The sequence below is a fragment of the Oncorhynchus nerka genome, unplaced genomic scaffold (genome assembly GCF_034236695.1).
Source record: "Oncorhynchus nerka isolate Pitt River unplaced genomic scaffold, Oner_Uvic_2.0 unplaced_scaffold_2068, whole genome shotgun sequence".
Taxonomy (NCBI): Eukaryota; Metazoa; Chordata; class Actinopteri; order Salmoniformes; family Salmonidae; genus Oncorhynchus; species Oncorhynchus nerka.
Genome location: NW_027039262.1, coordinates 18,499 through 40,216, shown reverse-complemented (window position 1 = coordinate 40,216; position 21,718 = coordinate 18,499). Strand labels below are relative to the sequence as shown.

Sequence of the window (21,718 nt, the reverse complement as noted above, 5' to 3'; positions counted from 1 at the left end):
GTTGTTTTCCCAGAGAATGTAATGTTAATTTCTCTACCATAAGCTGCCTCCAACGTCGTATTAGAGTATTTGGCAGTACGTCCAACCAGCCTCACAATCATAGACCACGTGTAACAACGTCAGCCCAGGACCTGAGGTGGGTCTGCCTGCCAAGTGGGTGGGCCTATGCCTGCCAAGTGGGTGGGCCTATGCCTTCCAAGGCCCACCCATGGCTGCACCCCTGCCCAGTCATCTGAACTCGACAGGTTTGGGCCTAATTCATTTCCATTGACCGATGCCCTTATTATATATATATATATATATTTTTATTTTATTTATTTATTTTTATTATTTTTTTATTGTACATTTAACCTTTATTTAAGTAGGCAAACCAGTTAAGAACAATTCTTACTAACAATGACGGCCTTCCGGGGTAACAGTGGGTTAACTGCCTTGATCAGGGGTAGAACGACAGATTTTTACCTTGTCAGCTCAGGGATTCGATCCAGCAACCTTTCGGTTACTGGCCCAATGCTCTAACCACTAGGCTACCTGCCACCCCTTAAATGAACTATAACTCAGTAAAATCGCTGAATTTGTTGCATGTTGCGTTTATATTTATGTACACTATTTTAATTCAAGAAGCTGGTGAAGAGCTACAAAAGGAAGTAAATAGCCCCAATGGACTGAAAGAAGATGGAATTTCATCAAACTTATGAGCTCCCGAGTGGCACAGCGGTCTAAGGCACTGCATCTCAGTGCTAGAGGCGTCACTACAGACACCCTGGATAGATTCCAGGCTGTATCACAACAGGCCGTGATTGGGAGTCCCATAGGGCGGTGCACAATTGGCCAAGTGTCATCCGGGTTTGGCCGGTGTAGGCCGTTGTTACGGATACAGTTATCCTGTGTGTGTGTGTATCCTGTGTGTGCGTGTTTTCTCTCCTTCTCCCCTCACAGGTGAAAACCATCACTCCCCAATCAGTCAATCAATCATCAATCAGAAGACACACCTCCTCCTGTTTCCTACCCTATCACAGTTCCTTCCCCATGGTTTAAAAACCCCATCATTTGTTTGCTCTGGAGCAATCTCTCGCTCAATCTCTAGCTCAATCTCGAGCTCAATCTCGAGCTCGATCTCGAGCTCAATCTCTCAGTAAATGCCATGTCTGTAGGTCTCTGTGTTTCACTCTCGCTTTGTGTCTTAAACTCTCTTTTTTTAAGCACCTCATAGCACTTTGTCATCACCTGTGAGTATTGTTTTTGGTTATGGTGTTTTTGTTGCTGGTGGGAAAAGGGGGAAACCAAGACAAGTCGCCCATGGGCATACACTACCCGTAGGTGAACTTTGTTAAATACACTAGTTAGAACTGGGCGGACCACCCACTGTATTTTTGGTTAGTTAGTTAGCTGTTGTTAAAGTAGGCTAGTCTAGCTTAGGGGTGTTTTTGAATACTTATTGTTTCTTTTCTTGGGTCCAGCTCAGCCCCTTTTCCTGCTCCCCCCATTACCGTGTGTTTATAAATAAACCTAGAGTTTGACGGTAGATTTCAGTTGTCGTGGTTATTTCGTGCACACTTTTACTTTGTCACAATAATAATTTGCATGAGTTATGTTACGGGTCTCATTACCATCCCCCCTAGACTGTCGGGCCAAAAGGGATTCGTAACATAAGTGGGGGTTCGACCGGGATCTGTCATAACTGACACCCATGCCGCTCATGTAGATTGTTGTAGTGGTATAGTTCAGTGTTGAGCGTCATAGCTGAAGTAGCATTAGTGTTTGCTATTTTCTTTGGCACTTGTGAAGTAGTGTAAAATGACTACTTTTGATTTGAGATCCTTTTTGGATAACCCTTCGTGGGAGGTTTTTGACAAATGTCGTAGAGTTGATTTAATGACCTTGGCTGACCATTATTCAGTATCGATTCCGCAGAGTTTAGTTAAGGCGGAGGTTAAACGGCTAGTATTAAATGTATTGTTGGAAGAGCAGGTGCTTGTGTTACCGCTGCCTGAGCCTACTACCCCTGTAGGGGATGTTGCTGCTCCTGTAAGCCCATTGGTGTCTGATAATGAGGGCGAGGCTAAAACACCAGCCACATTGTCCCGTTTTGCTCCACTCTCCCCACTGTCAAATGGTGATGCCAGGAGGGATGTCCGTTTAGCACAGTTCCAACTGGAGGTGGAAGAGAGAGCCCAAATTAGGCAAGAGACTCTCCAGTTGGAGATGTGTAAAATAGAGGCAGAAAAAGAACGAGAACAACGGCATTTGGAGATGTGTAAAATTGAGGCAGACAGAGAACAAAGGCAGTTGGAGTTCAAAATGCGACAGATGGAACTGGAGGCAGAGACAGCGAGGCTAGCCTCCGGTCCTACTGTGCCTGTTTGTGAGCCGTCCTCACCTGCTGTGTCAAACACGTTTGACATTAGTAGGCAGATTGCCTTAGTACCTTTGTTCTTAGAGTCAGAGGTTGACTCCTATTTTTGTGTATTTGAGCGTATAGCCGTAGCATTGAAATGGCCTGAAGAGGTATGGTGCCTATTACTTCAGTGTAAATTAACTGGTAAAGCCCAAGAGGTTTTGTCAGCGTTACCTCTGGAGGACAGTTTGAATTACGAAGTGGTCAAAGCTACTGTTATTCGTGCCTATGAGCTTGTGCCTGAGGCATACCGACAGAGATTTAGGTCTCATAGAAAGTCTTCTAGTAAGACTTATGTGGAATTTGCTAGAGACAAGGGAAATCTGTTTGATAAATGGCATGCTGCTAGTAAGGTAACTGATTTCAACTCTCTCCGGGAGTTAATCTTGTTGGAAGAGTTTAAAAATTGCTTACCCGAACGCATTGTAGTTTACCTAAACGAACAGAAAGTATCCTCCCTGGCAGAAGCGTCTGTGTTGGCAGACGAGTTTGTGTTGACGCACAAGAGTGTGTTTTCGGCTCAAACCGAGAGTAGAGCCACTGAGTTTCCTACCTTTAGCCCTAGTCGGCCAGCAGTAGTATATCAAGCACGCCAAAAGAATGAGCGTCCCTGTTTCTATTGTCATAAAGTAGGACATATGATTAATGATTGCTTCTTGCTTAAACGCAAACAAGGGATGCCTCTTCGTGCCAAGCCACCTACGGGTGTTGCTCTAATTCGTACGGTTAAGAGGTCGGCAACAAAACAGGTGCCTCAGGGTAACTGTAGTTTGAAAGTCTCAGTCCCCGACCGCAGTTATGAACCATTCATTTTCGAGGGGTTTGTGTCCCTAACGAATGACGAAGCGTCTCAGCGACCGGTTAAAATCCTTAGAGATACTGGTGCGGCGCAGTCGTTTATATTGTCTGATGTGTTGCCCTTATCTGACGATACATACTGTGGTTCCAGTGTGTTAGTGCAGGGTATTGAAATGGGTTTTGTCCCAGTGCCATTGCACTTTGTGAAAGTACACTGAGTTAATCAGTGGAATATTCAGAGTGGGGGTACGTCCTATGTTGCCAGTGAAAGGTGTGACCTTTATAATGGGTAACGATATTGCCGGAGGAAAGGTAGTACCCGTATTGGAAGTATTGGATAAAAGTGACCACTCTCTCTCTAATGAGCTGGCACAGAGTTATCCACATGTGTTCCCCGCTTGTGCTGTCACTCGTGCTCAGGCACGACAAGAGGGTGACGTGATAGATTTGTCGAACACTGTACTGTTCAAAGAGGTTGATCAAGAAGATGGATTGTGTGATACCTCCGAGAAGCTGATCACCTCTGACAAACAGCCCAGGAAAGAATCAAAGAACGTTGAACTTATTGCTGATGCAATACAGTTACCAGTCACTCGTGAGCAGCTGATTGCTAACCAAAAGGTTGACAACAAGCTTGCTAAATGTTTTTCTAGTGTTGTCTCATTGGAAGATGTGAAGAAGAAGAACGTGGCTTACTTCATTGATGGTAATCTCCTCATGCGTAAATGGAAATCCCATGTTGACGCGGATGGAGATTGGAATGCTGTTTACCAAATAGTGATTCCTACAGCCTTTCGACAAAATGTGTTATCCCTTGCTCATGATCACCAGTGGTCTGGTCATTTAGGAATCACAAAAACTTATGATCGGATCCTTCGACATTTCTTTTGGCCGGGTTTAAAACAAGATGTGGCTCAGTTCTGTCGGACATGCCACACCTGTCAGATAACAGGAAAACCAAATCAGGTTATTCCTCCCGCTCCTCTTTGTCCCATACCTGTCATAGGTGAACCATTCGAGCATGTGGTGGTTGATTGTGTCGGACCGTTACCGAAGACAAAATCGGGTAACCAGTTTTTGTTAACGATAATGTGTATGGCTACAAGATACCCCGAGGCCATTCCTCTGAGAAGGATTACAGCCCCGGTAGTGAGTAAAGCCTTAATAAAATTCTTCACGACATTCGGGTTACCTAGGGTGGTACAAAGCGATCAAGGAACCAATTTCCTATCCAAGCTCTTCAGGCAGGTGTTAAAATCCTTGTCAATTACGCACTGTGTGTCAAGCGCCTATCACCCAGAGTCTCAGGGTGCACTTGAAAGATGGCATCAGACACTGAAGTCTATGCTACGTAAATATTGTTTGGAATCTGAGAAAGATTGGGATGAGGGAGTTCCTCTAGTTTTGTTTGCTGCTCGTGAAACTGTGCAGGAGTCCCTAGGTTTCAGCCCGGCTGAACTGGTGTTTGGTCACGCAGTGAGAGGACCAATGAAAGTCCTTAAAGAACAGTTCTTGTCCCAAGAGTTGTGTACCAGAGATGAGAATGTGTTGGACTACGTTAGTCGCTTTCGTGAGCGCCTACACCAAGCGTGTGCTCTCGCAAAGGAAGCTCTGTCTTCCTCACAGAGGAGCATGAAAAGACACTATGATAAAGAGGCTGTTTCTCGTCCACTACAGCCAGGTGACCAAGTACTGGTGTTATTACCTGTTCCAGGATCTTCACTGTCAGCTCGTTTCTCGGGTCCTTATTTAATTGAAAAGAAAATAAGTGAAACTGACTATGTGCTTCAAACTCCTGATAGACAACGCCGATCTCGTGTGTGTCACATTAACATGTTGAAAGCTTACCACACCCGACCCATCACACAGTTAGAGAGTTCAAAAACAGAGGAAGGTACTGCTGTCTCCTCTGCTACTACTGCTATGATAGTGGACTGTCATATTGATGATGTTGATGGCTTGGAGTTGCGCAATACTCAGCAGCAGTGTGTTAGATTGCCCAACTCAGAAATGCTGCTGTCTATCCAATCCGGTCTGGTTCATTTAACGGATGGACAGGCCAATGATATTGTGAGGCTACTACACAGTTTTCCATGTCTCTTTAATGACGTTCCTACTCGCACAAATGTGTTGGAACATGACATTAATGTTGGAAATGCTACACCTATCAAGCAACACCCATATCATATCAACGCTTCCAAGAGGAAGATAATGAGGGATGAGGTGAGATATTTGTTGGAGAATGACCTGGCTAAGCCAAGTTCAAGCCCTTGGAGTTCTCCTTGCATTCTGGTTCCTAAACCTGATGGTACGTCCAGGTTATGTACGGATTATCGAAAGGTAAATTCTGTCACAATGCCAGATTCGTTCCCGTTACCCCGACTGGACGACTGTATCGACACTATTGGTGCTGCTAAGTATGTAACCAAGTTAGACCTCTTAAAAGGTTACTGGCAGGTTCCGTTAACTTCACGTGCTTCTGAGATTTCTGCCTTTGTGACCCCAGACAACTTCCTACAGTACTCAGTCATGGCTTTTGGGATGCGAAATGCACCAGCCACTTTCCAACGACTGGTTAACTCCGTATTAGCTGGCGTTCCTAATTGTAGTGCATACCTTGATGACCTAGTGATTTATTCGTCTGAGTGGTCAGATCATGTTGACTCGCTAAGGGTAGTATGTGAATGGTTGGCAGCTGCTTCTCTAACCCTGAACTTGGCAAAGTGCGAGTTTGGGAAGGCTACTGTTACCTATCTCGGTAAAGAGGTTGGCCATGGACAGGTGCGCCCTGTTGATGCCAAGGTCTTGGCTATAACTGCATTCCCTGCACCTACCACCAGACGAGAGCTACGCCGCTTTTTAGGGATGGTTGGCTACTACCGTAGCTTCTGTAAGAACTTCTCTGCGGTAGTTGCTCCATTGACCGATTTGCTTAGTCCAGCTAGATCATTTGTGTGGTCCCCTGATTGTAAGAGAGCTTTTGAATCAGCGAAAGCACTCTTATGTAGTACACCTGTACTTGCTGCTCCAGATTTTGAACAACCGTTCAAACTTGAGGTAGATGCTAGTGCCAGAGGTGCTGGTGCTGTTCTACTGCAGCAGGACAAGAGTGGAGTGGATCATCCCGTTTGTTATTTTTCACGTAAATGTAATAAATGTCAAACAAACTATGCGACAATAGAACAAGAAGCTCTTGCTTTGTTGTTGGCTCTGCAATACTTTGAAGTATATATTGGTTCCAGTGCCCTACCCGTGATTGTATATACTGACCATAACCCCTTAGTTTTTCTCCACCGAATGTACAACCAGAACCAGCGCCTTATGCGTTGGGCGCTGATTGTACAAAATTATAATTTGGAGATCCGCCACAAAAAGGGTTCTGATAATGTGTTGGCAGATGCTTTGTCTCGTGTGTGAAAATGATTTCTGTATGTTTTGCAAGGTTGTTGCTTTGTTGTGAGTATTCTTTGAAATATTGTAGTCGCAACCCCTAGGGTTGCTCTTTTAAGGGTGGGAGTGTTACGGATACAGTTATCCTGTGTGTGTATCCTGTGTGTGTTTCTTTTCTCTCCTTCTCCCCTCACAGGTGAAAACCATCACTCCCCAATCAGTCAATCAATCATCAATCAGAAGACACACCTCCTCCTGTTTCCTACCCTATCACAGTTCCTTCCCCATGGTTTAAAAACCCCATCATTTGTTTGCTCTGGAGCAATCTCTCGCTCAATCTCTAGCTCAATCTCTAGCTCAATCTCAATCTCGAGCTCAATCTCTCTGTAAATGCCATGTCTGTAGGTCTCTGTGTTTCACTCTCGCTTTGTGTCTTAAACTCTATTTTTTTAAGCACCTCATAGCACTTTGTCATCACCTGTGAGTATTGTTTTTGGTTATGGTGTTTGTGTGTTGCTGGTGGGAAAAGGGGGAAACCAAGACAAGTCGCCCATGGGCATACACTACCCGTAGGTGAACTTTGTTAAATACACTAGTTAGAACTGGGCGGACCACCCACTGTATTTTTGGTTAGTTAGTTAGCTGTTGTTAAAGTAGGCTAGTCTAGCTTAGGGGTGTTTTTGAATACTTATTGTTTCTTTTCTTGGGTCCAGCTCAGCCCCTTTTCCTGCTCCCCCCATTACTGTGTGTTTATAAATAAACCTAGAGTTTGACGGTAGATTTCAGTTGTCGTGGTTATTTCGTGCACACTTTTACTTTGTCACAATAATAATTTGCATGAGTTATGTTACGGGTCTCATTACCATCCCCCCTAGACTGTCGGGCCAAAAGGGATTCGTAACAGCCGTCATTGTAAATAATAATTGGTTCTTAAATGACTTGCCTAGTTAAATAAAGTTAAATTATAATAATAATAATAATAGTTAGGCTCTTTATGATCATTAGCTGCTACTTCACTCAATCCCGTTTTTAAAAGTCTCCCTGTGTGACATTCCTTGAGACCAACTAGAAATGTATCCTTGGCCAAATATTCCCAGATTTTCATAAAAACAGCCGAACATGTTCTCTCGTTTCTGCGTCACCAAATGTTGTGTGAGGCAAAAGAGAAGGCTTGGTGAGCATCAATCACTAGTTCGGTGCAGCAGACTGCAGGGGTGTAGTGCTGCAAGTGATGAGCCGCCACAATGGTGTTTGTTTAGTAAAGTTAGATCAATGTCTTGGACGATCACCTAATGATTAATTAGTAGTCAACATCACCAAATATTATAGCATAACATTACTGTTACAACAAAAACAACACCTCATATCTTAGGAGATTTTAGGATGGTTTGCTGAATCGTCCCAAACTCAACAGCGCCATGAGGCAGAATGTGTTTTGATTAAAACAAAATACAGGAAGTCTATATAATTTAACACCATCTGCTCTAATTTTCTAACCAAACAGTAATTCAAGAAGATTTAAATGCATATTCCCATGAAATTGATTGAGATCAAACGATTGGCATGCAGACGCAGCTTGGTCATTTCACTGGTAAAACGTAAAGAATTATAATTCAATATTGACAGTGATGATGCCATTGCCTATTTTGAAATGAGCTATGCCTAACTTGGTGATTGAGGGTATTAAACATGTTCAACGTTCTTGAGACAATGTGTGGGGAAAGGCAGGCGATACAAGTTTAAATTGTTCTTGCTTCGCTGTGAAGTCTTGAGTTGTTCAGGGATGTGTGATGTCAGAATTACAGAATTCAACCTAGCAATAGACTGGTCATAACTTATGGAGGTCTAATATATGAAGATAACTTATAGATAGAACCAGCTCTTACCATGACTAACAGTTGTCCTAATCTTCTCTTCCTCTTCTTCATCTTTAATGATGACATTCAGCTCCAGTGTTTGACTGCAGTCTTCTAGCTTCACTGATGCCATCTCTGGATCCTGCAGTGCAAACTGGGCTCCACTGTCACAATCAGGACCCAGTGACTGTAGGTTTCTACTCAGTGTGGAAGGAGAGTGGCAGGCTGGGTTTGTCCTCACTGTTGATGTTACCGGCCTCAGACTTAATCTGAGTCGGTCTGTAGTAATAAAGACAAACGGACACGAGTTATTTTCTTGACAGTTCTGGCACTTTACTCTGTAAAAATATTTTCTTGTTTTTCTTGTTCAATTATCTCATTTCTGTAGATCAGGTAGCTAATCCTTGACAAAACATTCATTCACATTAGACACAAAGTACAGATTTTAAATTGCACAACATAAGTGCACTTAATCTATAGTAGATTTCCTAAATTCACATAAATGCATAAATGACTCAAAAACCATTTAGTACAAGATCACAGTATGTTTCAGGCAGCACTATGTACTATTTTATGAATAACCTTGTCTTCACTGTATTATTTCACTCACAAAAACCAAATGTATTTCCCGTTCACACCATATTAAGAATTATCAGGGGTCATACAGTGTCAAGTCAAATTCAAGGACTTTTCAGGCACTAATATTAATTTACTTGAAGCCCCGTGTGAAAACCCTGAATTATAGATAAATATAGAAACAACTGAATGTGTCTGAATATTAGTACACATGTAAAGAACTGATAATCATTACATTCAGCTTCAAAACTGTAGAGCAACTGAAATGTTCTCTCTCTGATGAGGCACTACCTGCACTGAAGTCCGTTGATGCAGACCTCCTATGGTATCATGGAGGTCCACAAACAAACCTTTAAGGTCCATGTCTGTCTAATTCAGCACTAAGAAAATAAACCAAGAAATCCCTATTAACTTCTAGCACACCCTCCCCCTTCCCCAAAAACCCTCCCACACCCCCCAATAAACTATATCAATAGATCCCTTTCTGTGTTTGCAAACATTGGGGTCTTTATCATGCTGAGACAATCCACCCCCAGGTTATCCAGATTATCAAAAACCATACCGACAGTAACATCTGTTACCCCCAACAACTCTGCTGCAGTTTACAAGATAACTTTAAACCTGGTATTTCTGCTTTACACAATCCAAGATGTTGATAAGCTAACCAATGAATGCTATGAAGTAAATTGTATTCACTATTAAAGAATCCTTTGTCACAGCATATATAGCTCCATCGGTCTGCACTGTAGTTCCACCAGTCTGTCTTACAGCCTCTGCATATGATACATCAAGACAGATTCTATATCTCTGAGCATCTCTCTGCACCTGGCATCCACCAAATGCTGCTCTTTGTCCTCCACACAATTGCAACACTTAACTGTCACAATGCTCCAACATTCAGCGTAATCAAGTTCCCCACCACACTTGGCACATCTTTTCACTCAACAGCTACATGTCCAATTCTTTGGCACTTAAAAATACTGTGATGATTCACCGTTGCTGATCCAGTTTCAACTGTTCTGCCTGCTGTCATGGAACCCTGACCTGTTCACCAGACGTGCTACCTGTCCCAGACCTGCTGTTTCCAACTCTCTAGAGACAGCAGGAGCAGAAGAGAAACTCTCAATGATCGGCAATGAAAAGCCAACTGACATTTACTCCTGGGGTGCTGACCTGTTGCACCCTCGACATCCACTGTGATTATTATTATTTGAACCTCTTGGTCATCTATGAATATCTCCATCCAGCACAGCCAGAAGAGGACTGGCCACCCCTCAAAGCCTGGTTCCTCTCTAGGTTTCTTCCTTGGTTCTGGCCTTTCTAGGGAGTTTTTCCTAGCCACTGTGCTTCAACACCTGCATTGCTTCCTGCTTGGGGTTTTAGGCTGCGTTTCTGTACAGCACTTTGTGACTTCTTTAACCCTCTTTCCTACTGATCAACCTTTAGGCTTCAACCACTCTGTCCCCCTTCATATGTTCTTTAACAATATCATCCATGGACATAGATATTGGGACCGCAGAGATAATTACTCCCTTCAATGTAGCATCAGCTCCAGGGTCATGGCTTCTGAGCTTCGTCCCATTATGATTTCCCATTTGAAGAATCTTCCCTTGCTGAACCTGATCAGCACAAGATATTAACAATCTACCACTTTCAATGTTTTATTTCACCTTTATTTAACCAGGTAGGCTAGTTCAGAACACATTCTCATTTACACGGCTGCATCCCAGTTTAACTTCACCTCTTTTTATGGCCTTGGTTAATCAGGGTGTAAATGAGGCCCTGTGGTCTCCTCAAACACCATCCCAACTTTCCACTCTAACACATTATTACTCTAGCTCTCTACCGTAGGCCCCTGGAGTTTCTATACTACATGCGCCTCTGCTTCCAGTATCAATATCTCTGTTCTTCCTATGTCTTTCCACTACAGACCATTCACATACTAGGCCCTCATCCTCCCACTCCATATCATCAGAACTGTCCCCCACACTGATCGCACTCCAGCACAGCTGTTGCTTCTCAAACTCTCTCCTTTTCCATTGTTTCAGCAGTGTCAAACTCATTCCATTGAGGGTCGAGTCTCCCCGGTTTTTTTCTCCCCCATTTCAATTAAAACTTATACAATCAGATGAGAGGAGTTCCTTTCTAATTAGTGACCTTAATTCATTAATCAAGTACAAGGGTGGAGCGAAAACCCGCAGACACTTGGTCATCCATGGAATGAGTTTGACACGTGCTCCGATTCATCCGCATTAATCGACGCCATTCCATGCAGTTGGCATCTCTCTCCAAATGGTGAAGGATAACTTCAGCTAGCTTCTCTCTATTTTAACACTTCATCACACAGCCTCATGTCGCCATTTCCCCACGAGCAAACTCCTAGGAAGACGACCAAAACCGTCGAAGCCGCCATTTGACGAGCCTCGTCCGAACCATCCAGATCTCGCGAGCTTACATTAACGAAACAGTGCATGTAAACTCGCGAGATCAGGATGCTTCGGAGGCTATTTACCAGCTCATAAGCATCATTTTACACAAAACCAAGAACATGTAAAAACGAACTTAAATAAATGGAATCTTTATGAAATGAGTTTGACGAAATTATGTACATACACTCAGACAAACCCAAAGTCTACCTATGTGACTTGAAAAATCGTTTTTAATCACCTTCTTCACTCACTCGATTTGACCCCAAAATAACACATACAAGTAAAACCTTTACCAAACGTGATAATACCTTGACGGATTTGTTACCTAGCGTGTTATATATTCTCTCAACATTAGAAAGTTTAAAACGTGCTATTACATACCTGTAATAATACATTTGAAACGGACACAACCACTATCGACATAACACAGTTCTGTCGTTTCGACCCGGAACTTCCTGTTCCCAACTATGAAAGTGCAACAGCGTCATCTTCTTCTCTGGTATACTGACGTTTACACAATATAACGTGTCTGCCTCCACCTACTGTAAGGTTAGTAAACTGTAGAAAGAAATACATGTCCATTGTGGAAACAACGACATCAATACAAAAATAGATAAATAACAACATCCCACTCCTTCAGGCACAGCCCGATTCAAATCACATCCCTACACAGTCTCATGGGCCTCGTAGGGAGGAACATCTTCAGTCAGTATTCCCTGCAATCAGTGGTGTAAAGTACTTAAGTATATTGTGTTTACTGACACCGGTCGTATTCAAGGGGTGTTGGGCGTTCGTTTTTCATCAATTATTCTGCCCTCTGGCACTCAGACGAGAGTGGTCTGAAATTGGAGTATATAGCCAGAGCGAATTTAGGAACGCGCGCTGTGTCTGTGTTGGAGTGTGCCCCTGACTATCCGTACATTTAAACTACAAGAAAATCGTGCTGTCTATTTTGCCTAATGTAATGAATTTGAAATTATTTATACTTTTACCTTTGATACTTAAGTATATTTTAGCAATTACATTTACTTTTGATACTTATTTCATCTTTTCGTTGAATCAAGTATTTTTACTTTAACTCATATGACAATTGGGTACTTTTTACACCACTGTCTGCAATGCTTTCAATATTAATTCCTGAACTCCCATAAACCTTTCAGCCGCACATACAATTTATCTCTACAATCGGTATCCGTCAACTGGTAAACGACATTATGAATCTCAACAGGCTGCGGGGCATCCATTGCCATAGCGTCCTCAGCACCAATCGCTCTTTAAACTATTTCCCGCGCCTCCCAGTAGGAGAACTACTGTACAGTTTCTTGATGTGGATGTTCCCTGATATAATAAAAATGGATACATGCCATTGGTCAGTTTCGGTGTTATGAAACTGATGGAGACTATTTGTTAAATGTTTTGTTTATTTATTTATTTAACTAGGCACAAAGCATACATAACAGGTTAGGATCATTAAAGTGGCAGGTTAGGACAATTAAAGTGGAGGTTAGGAGACTGAGGTTAAGGTTAGGAAAAGGGAGAGGGTTAGGGATTTGTTTACCATGCAGGTTAGGATAACTAATGTGGCAGGTTATGATAATTAACGGTTGTTGGGAGACTGAGATTAAGGTTAGGAAAAGGGTTAAGGTTAGGCATAGCTACAATTCTCCACTCAAAAGAAACGGCCACGGACCAATGGTGAGCATCAATTGGTATAAACTTGATATCATGAAACACCCGATATCAGAGAACGCCCCTAATTGCGGTCTGCAATTACACCCTTCTCGGAAAAAGGGGCCAGGCTTCCAGTCTTTTAGCATGCTTTCCACTGTGCTCAGAGGGCATTTTCCGTACTGCAGTTCAGCTGAAGCATGGCCCAATTCCGATTGACGGCCTCATAGCAGTCACTTAAAAATATATTTGTAATAATATTTATCATCAAGTTTGTAAATAAAACATCCATTGAATTTTTCAAGTAATTGCCTTTGAGTCTGATTTTTTCCCATCACTCACAGCCAAAGTTAACCATTTCAGATTCATGATGGGAGGTGGGTGAGATTATGCCACATGCAGATGCTGAAGGGAAAATACACCTCTTGATCTGCGTGTTTATAATGTAGGTTAAGGAGCAGCCTCGTCTCATAGACTAGATGTGACATAGTAAATATAAATCCGGGACTCTCAAAATAGTGTGATATGGTACGTTATGGTTACATAAGACAGATGGTTACTTAATAAATGGAATTTGGTGGAGCTGTACTGTAACAGCGATCTGAGCCAGTTGAAAGTATTGACAACAGGGATATATTGTTGGTGACTGTGTGCTCCTTCATTAGTTTTGTGTTTTTTATTCATTTATTTCTGGTACCCTCCTACCTGAGAGGCATGAGGCCTGTGTGGAGTTGCACTGTTAAAATCATCCCAGTGTGGAGATGAAACACCTGTGTGTTACAAAGCCACATGCTCTGTCCTCTCTGCTCTACCTAGGTGTTTTAATGTGGGTAATACAGAGATAATACTAATACCGAGAGAACCACTGCTCTACCTAGGTGTTTTAATGTGGGAAACACAGAGATAATACTAATACCGAGAGAACCACTGCCCTACCTAGGTGTTTTAATGTGGGTAATACTAATTTTTTAATTTTTATTTTATTTATTTCACCTTTATTTAACCAGGTAGGCTAGTTGAGAACAAGTTCTCATTTGCAACTGCGACCTGGCCAAGATAAAGCATAGCAGTGTGAGCAGACAACACAGAGTTACAGATGGAGTAAACAATTAACAAGTCAATAACACAATAGGAAGAAAAAAAAAGTGGAGTCTATATACATTGTGTGCAAAAGGCATGAGGTAGGCGAATAATTACAATTTTGCAGATTAACACTGGAGTGATAAATGATCAGATGGTCATGTACAGGTAGAGATATTGGTGTGCAAAAGAGCAGAAAAGTAAATAAATAAAAACAGTATGGGGATGCGGTAGGTAAAAATGGGTGGGCTATTTGCCGATAGATTATGTACAGCTGCAGCGATCGGTTAGCTGCTCAGATAGCTGATGTTTGAAGTTGGTGAGGGAGATAAAAGTCTCCAACTTCAGCGATTTTTGCAATTCGTTCCAGTCACAGGCAGCAGAGAACTGGAACGAAAGGCGGCCAAATGAGGTGTTGGCTTTAGGGATGATCAGTGAGATACACCTGCTGGAGCGCGTGCTACGGATGGGTGTTGCCATCGTGACCAGTGAACTGAGATAAGGCGGAGCTTTACCTAGCATGGACTTGTAGATGACCTGGAGCCAGTGGGTCTGGCGACGAATATGTAGCGAGGGCCAGCCGACTAGAGCGTACAAGTCGCAGTGGTGGGTGGTATAAGGTGCTTTAGTGACAAAACGGATGGCGCTGTGATAAACTGCATCCAGTTTGCTGAGTAGAGTGTTGGAAGCAATTTTGTAGATGACATCGCCGAAGTCGAGGATCGGTAGGATAGTCAGTTTTACTAGGGTAAGTTTGGCGGCGTGAGTGAAGGAGGCTTTGTTGCGGAATAGAAAGCCGACTCTTGATTTGATTTTCGATTGGAGATGTTTGATATGAGTCTGGAAGGAGAGTTTACAGTCTAGCCAGACACCTAGGTACTTATAGATGTCCACATATTCAAGGTTGGAACCATCCAGGGTGGTGATGCTGGTCAGGCGTGCGGGTGCAGGCAGCGAACGGTTGAAAAGCATGCATTTGGTTTTACTAGCGTTTAAGAGCAGTTGGAGGCCACGGAAGGAGTGTTGTATGGCATTGAAGCTCGTTTGGAGGTTAGATAGCACAGTGTCCAAGGACGGGCCGGAAGTATATAGAATGGTGTCGTCTGCGTAGAGGTGGATCAGGGAATCGCCTGCAGCAAGAGCAACATCATTGATATATACAGAAAAAAAGAGTCGGCCCGAGGTTTGAACCTTGTGGCACCCCCATAGAGACTTCCAGAGGACCGGACAGCATGCCCTCCGATTTGACACACTGAACTCTGTCTGCAAAGTAATTGGTGAACCAGGCAAGGCAGTCATCCGAAAAACCGAGGCTACTGAGTCTGCCGATAAGAATATGGTGATTGACCGAGTCAAAAGCCTTGGCAAGGTCGATGAAGACGGCTGCACAGTACTGTCTTTTATCGATGGCGGTTATGATATCGTTTAGTACCTTGAGCGTGGCTGAGGTGCACCCGTGACCGGCTCGGAAACCAGATTGCACAGCGGAGAAGGTACGGTGGGATTCGAGATGGTCAGTGACCTGTTTGTTGACTTGGCTTTCGAAGACCTTAGATAGGCAGGGCAGGATGGATATAGGTCTGTAACAGTTTGGGTCCAGGGTGTCTCCCCCTTTGAAGAGGGGGATGACTGCGGCAGCTTTCCAGTCCTTGGGCATCTCAGACGATATGAAAGAGAGGTTGAACAGGCTGGTAATAGGGGTTGCGACAATGGCGGCGGATAGTTTCAGAAATAGAGGGTCCAGATTGTCAAGCCCAGCTGATTTGTACGGGTCCAGGTTTTGCAGCTCTTTCAGAACATCTGCTATCTGGATTTGGGTAAAGGAGAACCTGGAGAGGCTTGGGCGAGTAGCTGCGGGGGGGGGGGAGCTGTTGGCCGAGGTTGGAGTAGCCAGGCGGAAGGCATGGCCAGCCGTTGAGAAATGCTTGTTGAAGTTTTCAATAATCATGGATTTATCGGTGGTGACCGTGTTACCTAGCCTCAGTGCAGTGGGCAGCTGGGAGGAGGTGCTCTTGTTCTCCATGGACTTCACAGTGTCCCAGAACTTTTTGGAGTTGGAGCTACAGGATGCAAACTTCTGCCTGAAGAAGCTATAATATAAGCTATAATATAGAGATAATACTAATAGAGATAACCACTGCTCTACCTAGATGTTTTAATGTTGGTAATACTAATATAGAGATAATACTAATAGAAACAACCACTGCTCTACCAAGGTGTGTTACAAAGCCACATGCTCTGTCCTCTCTGCTCTACCTAGTTGTTTTAAATATGGATAATAATAATACAGAGAACCATTGGACATGCATTTTCCATTATGCCATTGTGTTTATCACCTCAGAACCTTACATCTGTAGTTTGAATCATATACAGGACATTATTCCTTGACTTTTTCCACATTTTGTTACATTACAGCCTCATTTGAAAATGTATTACATTAATTTTTCCCTCGTCAATATAAACACAATAGCCCAAAATGTTAAACCGAAAACAGGTTTTTAGAAATTTTAGCAAATTTATCCCTCTTTTTTTTTTTTTACCTTTAATTTTTTGGTGAATTTTACCTCTTTTTCTCCCCAATTTCGTGGTAGCCAATTGTTTTTAGTAGCTACTATCTTCTCTCATCGCTACAACTCCCGTACGGGCTCGGGAGAGACGAAGGTTGAAAGTCACACATCCTCCGATACACAACCCAACCAAGCCGCACTGCTTCTTAACACAGCACCATCCAACCCGGAAGGAAACACTGTGGAGGAAGAAGGAAACACCTGGCAACCTTGGCTAGCGCGCACTGCCCCCGGCCCGCCACACGAGTCACTGGTGCGCGATGAGACAAGGCTTTCCCTACCGGCCAAACCCTCCCTCTCTGGTGGCGCAGCTGGCGCTGCGGTACAGCACCCTTAACCACTGCGCCACCCGGGTAGCCTAACTGCGCCACCCAACTAGCCTAACCAGGTAGGCTAGTTGGGAACAAGTTCTCATTTACAACTGCGACCTGGCCAAGATAAAGCATAGCAGTGTGAACAGACAACAACACAGAGTTACACATGGAGTAAACAATAAACAAGTCAATAACACAGTATATACATATTTTTTTAAAGAGTCTGTCAGGGTTTTCCTGTGGTGACGTAGAGGACCAAAACGCAGCATGGTTATATTGACTCATGTTTAATAAAAACAGATAAACATGAACACTACAAAACAATAAACGTGGAAAACCAAAAACAGCCCTATCTGGTGCAAAACACAGAGACAGGAACAATCACCCACAAACACACAGTGAAACCCAGGCTACCTAAGTATGATTCTCAATCAGAGACAACTAATGACACCTGCCTCTGATTGAGAACCATACTAGGCCGAAACATAGAAATACCCCAAAACATAGAAAAACAAACATAGACTGCCCACCCAATTCACGCCCTGACCATACTAACTAATGACAAAACAAAGGAAATAAAGGTCAGAACGTGACTGTACCCCCCCCCCCAAAGGTGCGGACTCCGGCTGCAAAACCTTATCCTATAGGGGAGGGTCTGGGTGGGCGTCTGTCCGCGGTGGCGCCTCTGGCGCGGGACGCGGACCCCACTTCAACATTGTCTTAGTCCGCTTTATTGTACGCCTCCGTGGCTTTCTAACCATGGCCACCCCTCTCAATGACCCCACTGGACAGAGGGGCAGAAGCTCGGGACAGAGGGGCAGAAGCTCGGGACAGAGGGGCAGGGGCTCTGGCGCCTCTGGGCTGAGGGGCTCTGGCGCCTCAGACTCCGGCAGCAGCGCCGGACAGGCGGGAGACTCCGGCAGCAGCGCCGGACAGGCGGGAGACTCCGGCAGCAGCGCCGGACAGGCGGGAGACTCCGGCAGCAGCGCCGGACAGGCGGGAGACTCCGGCAGCACTGGAGAGGAAAGCTCTGGTAGCGCCGGAGAGGCGGGAGACGCCGACAGCGCTGGAGAGGAGGAAGGGTCTGGTAGCGCCGGACTGAGTAGCTCTGGTAGCGCTGGAGAGGAGGAAGGCTCCGGCAGCGCTGGACAGGCGGGAGCACCTGTAAGGATGAGCCGGAGAGACAGCCTGGTGCGGGGGGCTGCCACCGGAGGGCTGGTGCGTGGAGGTGGTGACGGATAGACTTGGCCGAAACATAGAAATACCCCAAAACATAGAAAAACAAACATAGACTGCCCACCCAATTCACGCCGTGACCATACTAACTAAAGACAAAACAAAGGAAATAAAGGTCAGAACGTGACAGAGTCTATATATATTGTGTGCAAAAGGCTTGAGGAGGTAGGCGAATAATTACAATTTTGCAGATTAACACTGGAGTGATAAATTATCAGATGGTCATGTGCAGGTAGAGATACTGGTGTGCAAAAGAGCAGAAAAGTAAATAAATAAAAACAGTATGGGGATGAGGTAGGAAAATTGGGTGGGCTATTAATACGTATTTATAACGTACAGCTGCAGCGATCGGTTAGCTGCTCAGATAGCAGATGTTTAAAGTTGGCGAGGGAGATGAAAGTCTCCAACTTCAGCGATATTTGCAAAGTGAGCTCAAGTGCATCCTGTTTCCATTGATCATCCTTGTTGTTTCTACAACTTGACTGGAGTCCACGTGGTAAATTCAAATGATTGGAAAAGCACACACCTGTCGATATAAGGTTCCACAGTTGGCAGTGCATGTCAGAGCAAAAACCAAGCAATGAGGACGAAGAAATTGTCTGTCGAGCTTCGAGACAGGTTTGTGGCGAGGAACAAATTTGGAGAAGAGTACCAACACATTTCTCAAATCTCTGTTGAATGGGCTCCCTGCTTGTGCCGTCAAACTCCTGCTTCACATTGGGAGCAAACCTTTCATGGGCTCCCGAGTGGCGCAGCGGTCTAAGGAACTGCATCTCAGTGCAAGAGGCATAACTACAGTCCCTGGTTCGAAGCCAGGCTAAATCACATCTGACCGTGATTGGGAGTGCCATAGGGAAACACACATTTGGCCCAGCATCGTCTGGGTTTTGCCGGGGTAGGCCGTCATTGTAAATAAGAATTTGTTCTTAACTGACATGACTAGTTAAATAAAGATTAAATAAAAACTTTTAAAAAGTGGGATGCATGCCAGCAAATCCACTACACAACACATTACTAAACAATACATTAATTGTAACACAAACTGTTACATAAAGCTGACCAAACAGCATAGTCCCATCAATTTACCACTGCTACACCTGGCTATCAGCGGAACCATGTCTGGCAACGAAACAGTTCATTCAGCCTCATTTACTGTCTTTTAAAGTAACATGGCTGACTTACTTATACACATTTGGTTTCTACTGACATTTGAGATGTACAAACTATGGCATAAGGGGACGATAAGAGGCAATCCGTAATTTCGATTAATACATTAATGAGCGAGCTAGGACGGACGTAGTCAATGTAACTATTTGTTCAGCACTTTTGAAATGTACAGCGACAGGTTTCAGAACATGGGCCGTTCTTACAGTGTTCTCCCTGTACGCCAAGTCAGACCGTAGGATAAATTAAGGGGCATATAAGCAGACAATGAAAGCTCTTACAATATTCAATGATTACATTTCTCAAAAACATGTCATAGGCTTCATGTCAACCACCAAGTCAGAACAGTAGGCAAAATTAAGAGGTGAAACAAGACCAAAATATTAGGGTGAGGCACATGGGCTACTAACATCTTACTACACAACATACACTTGGTATTACTTTCTTAGCTACAGTACACACATCTCCCTGGCATGTTACATCATTTATGCAGAAGCATACAAGACATTTTTGGACTCACCTTGTTGTGCTGTGCTCATTTGAACAGGAAGGAACAGTTCTTCATGGGCATATTTTGTCATCAAACTTCATCAAAGTCTGGCATTCTCTGGATTTGTGGTGCTTCAAGACAACTGGGAACTCAGGAAAAAAATGATGACGTCAGTGATCTTCAGGTCGTAGCTGTAAAAAGAGGCCCGAGTTCCCAATGTACAATTCCGAGTTGGATGAAAGTTCAAAATGTATTTTCCCAGTCGTAGCTTGCTTTTCCCTGAGTTCCCAGTTGTCTTGAACTCACTCAAGTCAGATTTTTCAGTACAGAGGTAAGTTGTTTTGTGCGCGTCACAAATCAAGCTTCATTGACAGCACGGCCAATGTTGAATGGGAAACTAGGAAAAGAGCCCCTTAATCTTAGACATGGGACCACACAGCAACTCCCCCGAATAGCAGGCTAATGATTGCTTTGCAATGCTTGCAGTTAGCCACTGATTCCTTCCAAACCACTCATTGTTGAATTTTCAATTTGATGTTTATGTCCAATGGCCGATGAGAACCGTTTTATCTATTATTTCTCATTATTTCTCTTCATATGACAAAGATTAAAAAGGATTTGCCAGTAGACTGTCGACATGATTCATGATGATGACTGCTAGCTCAGATTTTGAAAGTATTATGTTGACATGATCAGTCCAATCAAAGCAGCTGTAGATATCACATGATTTAATGTTACTTTATCTGTGGACAATGACCTTGAGCCTTCTTGGATGGGCACTTCTAATGTAACTCTCTCGCAGCACCCAAGGGGCTTGAATTTTCAAGTACTACCCTTAGACTTGGCAGTGACGGATTTTCCCCATGAATGACAGAACACTGAGCCAATCATGGCGCAAAGCTCCGTATTTTCTGCGGGCTTGCCCCACCTCCACAGAAGGCTGAAGACCTGCATTTTGGAGCTGCCTTACCCAAGAAAACAAAACAAAAAGAGTCCATGTTTGTATGCGGCTTTATTAACAACTCAATTATATGTTTTTTTACATTGTTTGCAAACAGATCATTTATTTCATACTGTTTTATCGCTAAAACTGTGGGGCTCAAAACAGGTGGCTCACCTGCCCTGAATGATGGGTCTCCACTGAACTTATCTAGAACACTGCAGTGCGTCTGGGTGTTTAACATTCCCAAGATCCCCCATGTCACCCTGCTCCTCCGTACATTCTACTGGCGTCCAGCCGAAGCTCACATCCACTACAAGACAATGGTGTTTACTTACGGTGCAGCTGTTATGCAGGTGAGTGAGGACCCAAAAGCGGTTTAACAGAAACAGAGTCTTTTAATGTCCAAACACAGGGAAAACATAAATCCTCAATCTTTACAGGAGAGTCCCCTTCTAGCAGTAGAGGAGAATAGCAGGGCTAGCGGCAACAGACTGCAGGTCCCTCCGGGTAGGCGCGGGCCGTAGAGGACAGAGGCAGCTGCTCACACGCAGCATCTAATGAAGAGGCAGATTACGACAGGACGGGACAAGTGCGAAGCAAACGAGAATCCGACAAAGACAGAAGCAGAAACAGAGAGAGAAATAGAGACCTAATTAGAGGGAAAAGAGAGAACAGGTGTGGGAGAGTAAACAAGGTCGTTAGGAGAATGAGGGACAGCTGGGAGCAGGAAAGGAACCATAGAGAGAGAGAGAGATAGAGGGAGAGAAAGTAACCTAATACGACCAGCAGGGGGAAACGAAGAGAAGAGA

General features: G+C 43.9%; 1 protein-coding gene across 3 annotated transcripts in view; it reads right to left on the bottom strand.

Annotated features, from left to right (window-relative positions):
* The window catches only part of LOC135567429 (oocyte zinc finger protein XlCOF6-like), a 40,427-nt gene that overhangs the window by 7,648 nt on the left and 11,061 nt on the right, over nt 1-21,718 (bottom strand). For all 3 annotated transcript variants that reach the window (XR_010462356.1, XM_065014828.1, XM_065014827.1), the window contains exon 2: nt 8,473-8,721. Coding sequence is in view for 2 of the 3 variants with exons in the window: in XM_065014828.1 (XP_064870900.1) it covers nt 8,473-8,721 (249 nt within the window). In the remaining variant the exon portion in view is untranslated. The remainder of the gene's footprint in view (nt 1-8,472; nt 8,722-21,718) is intronic.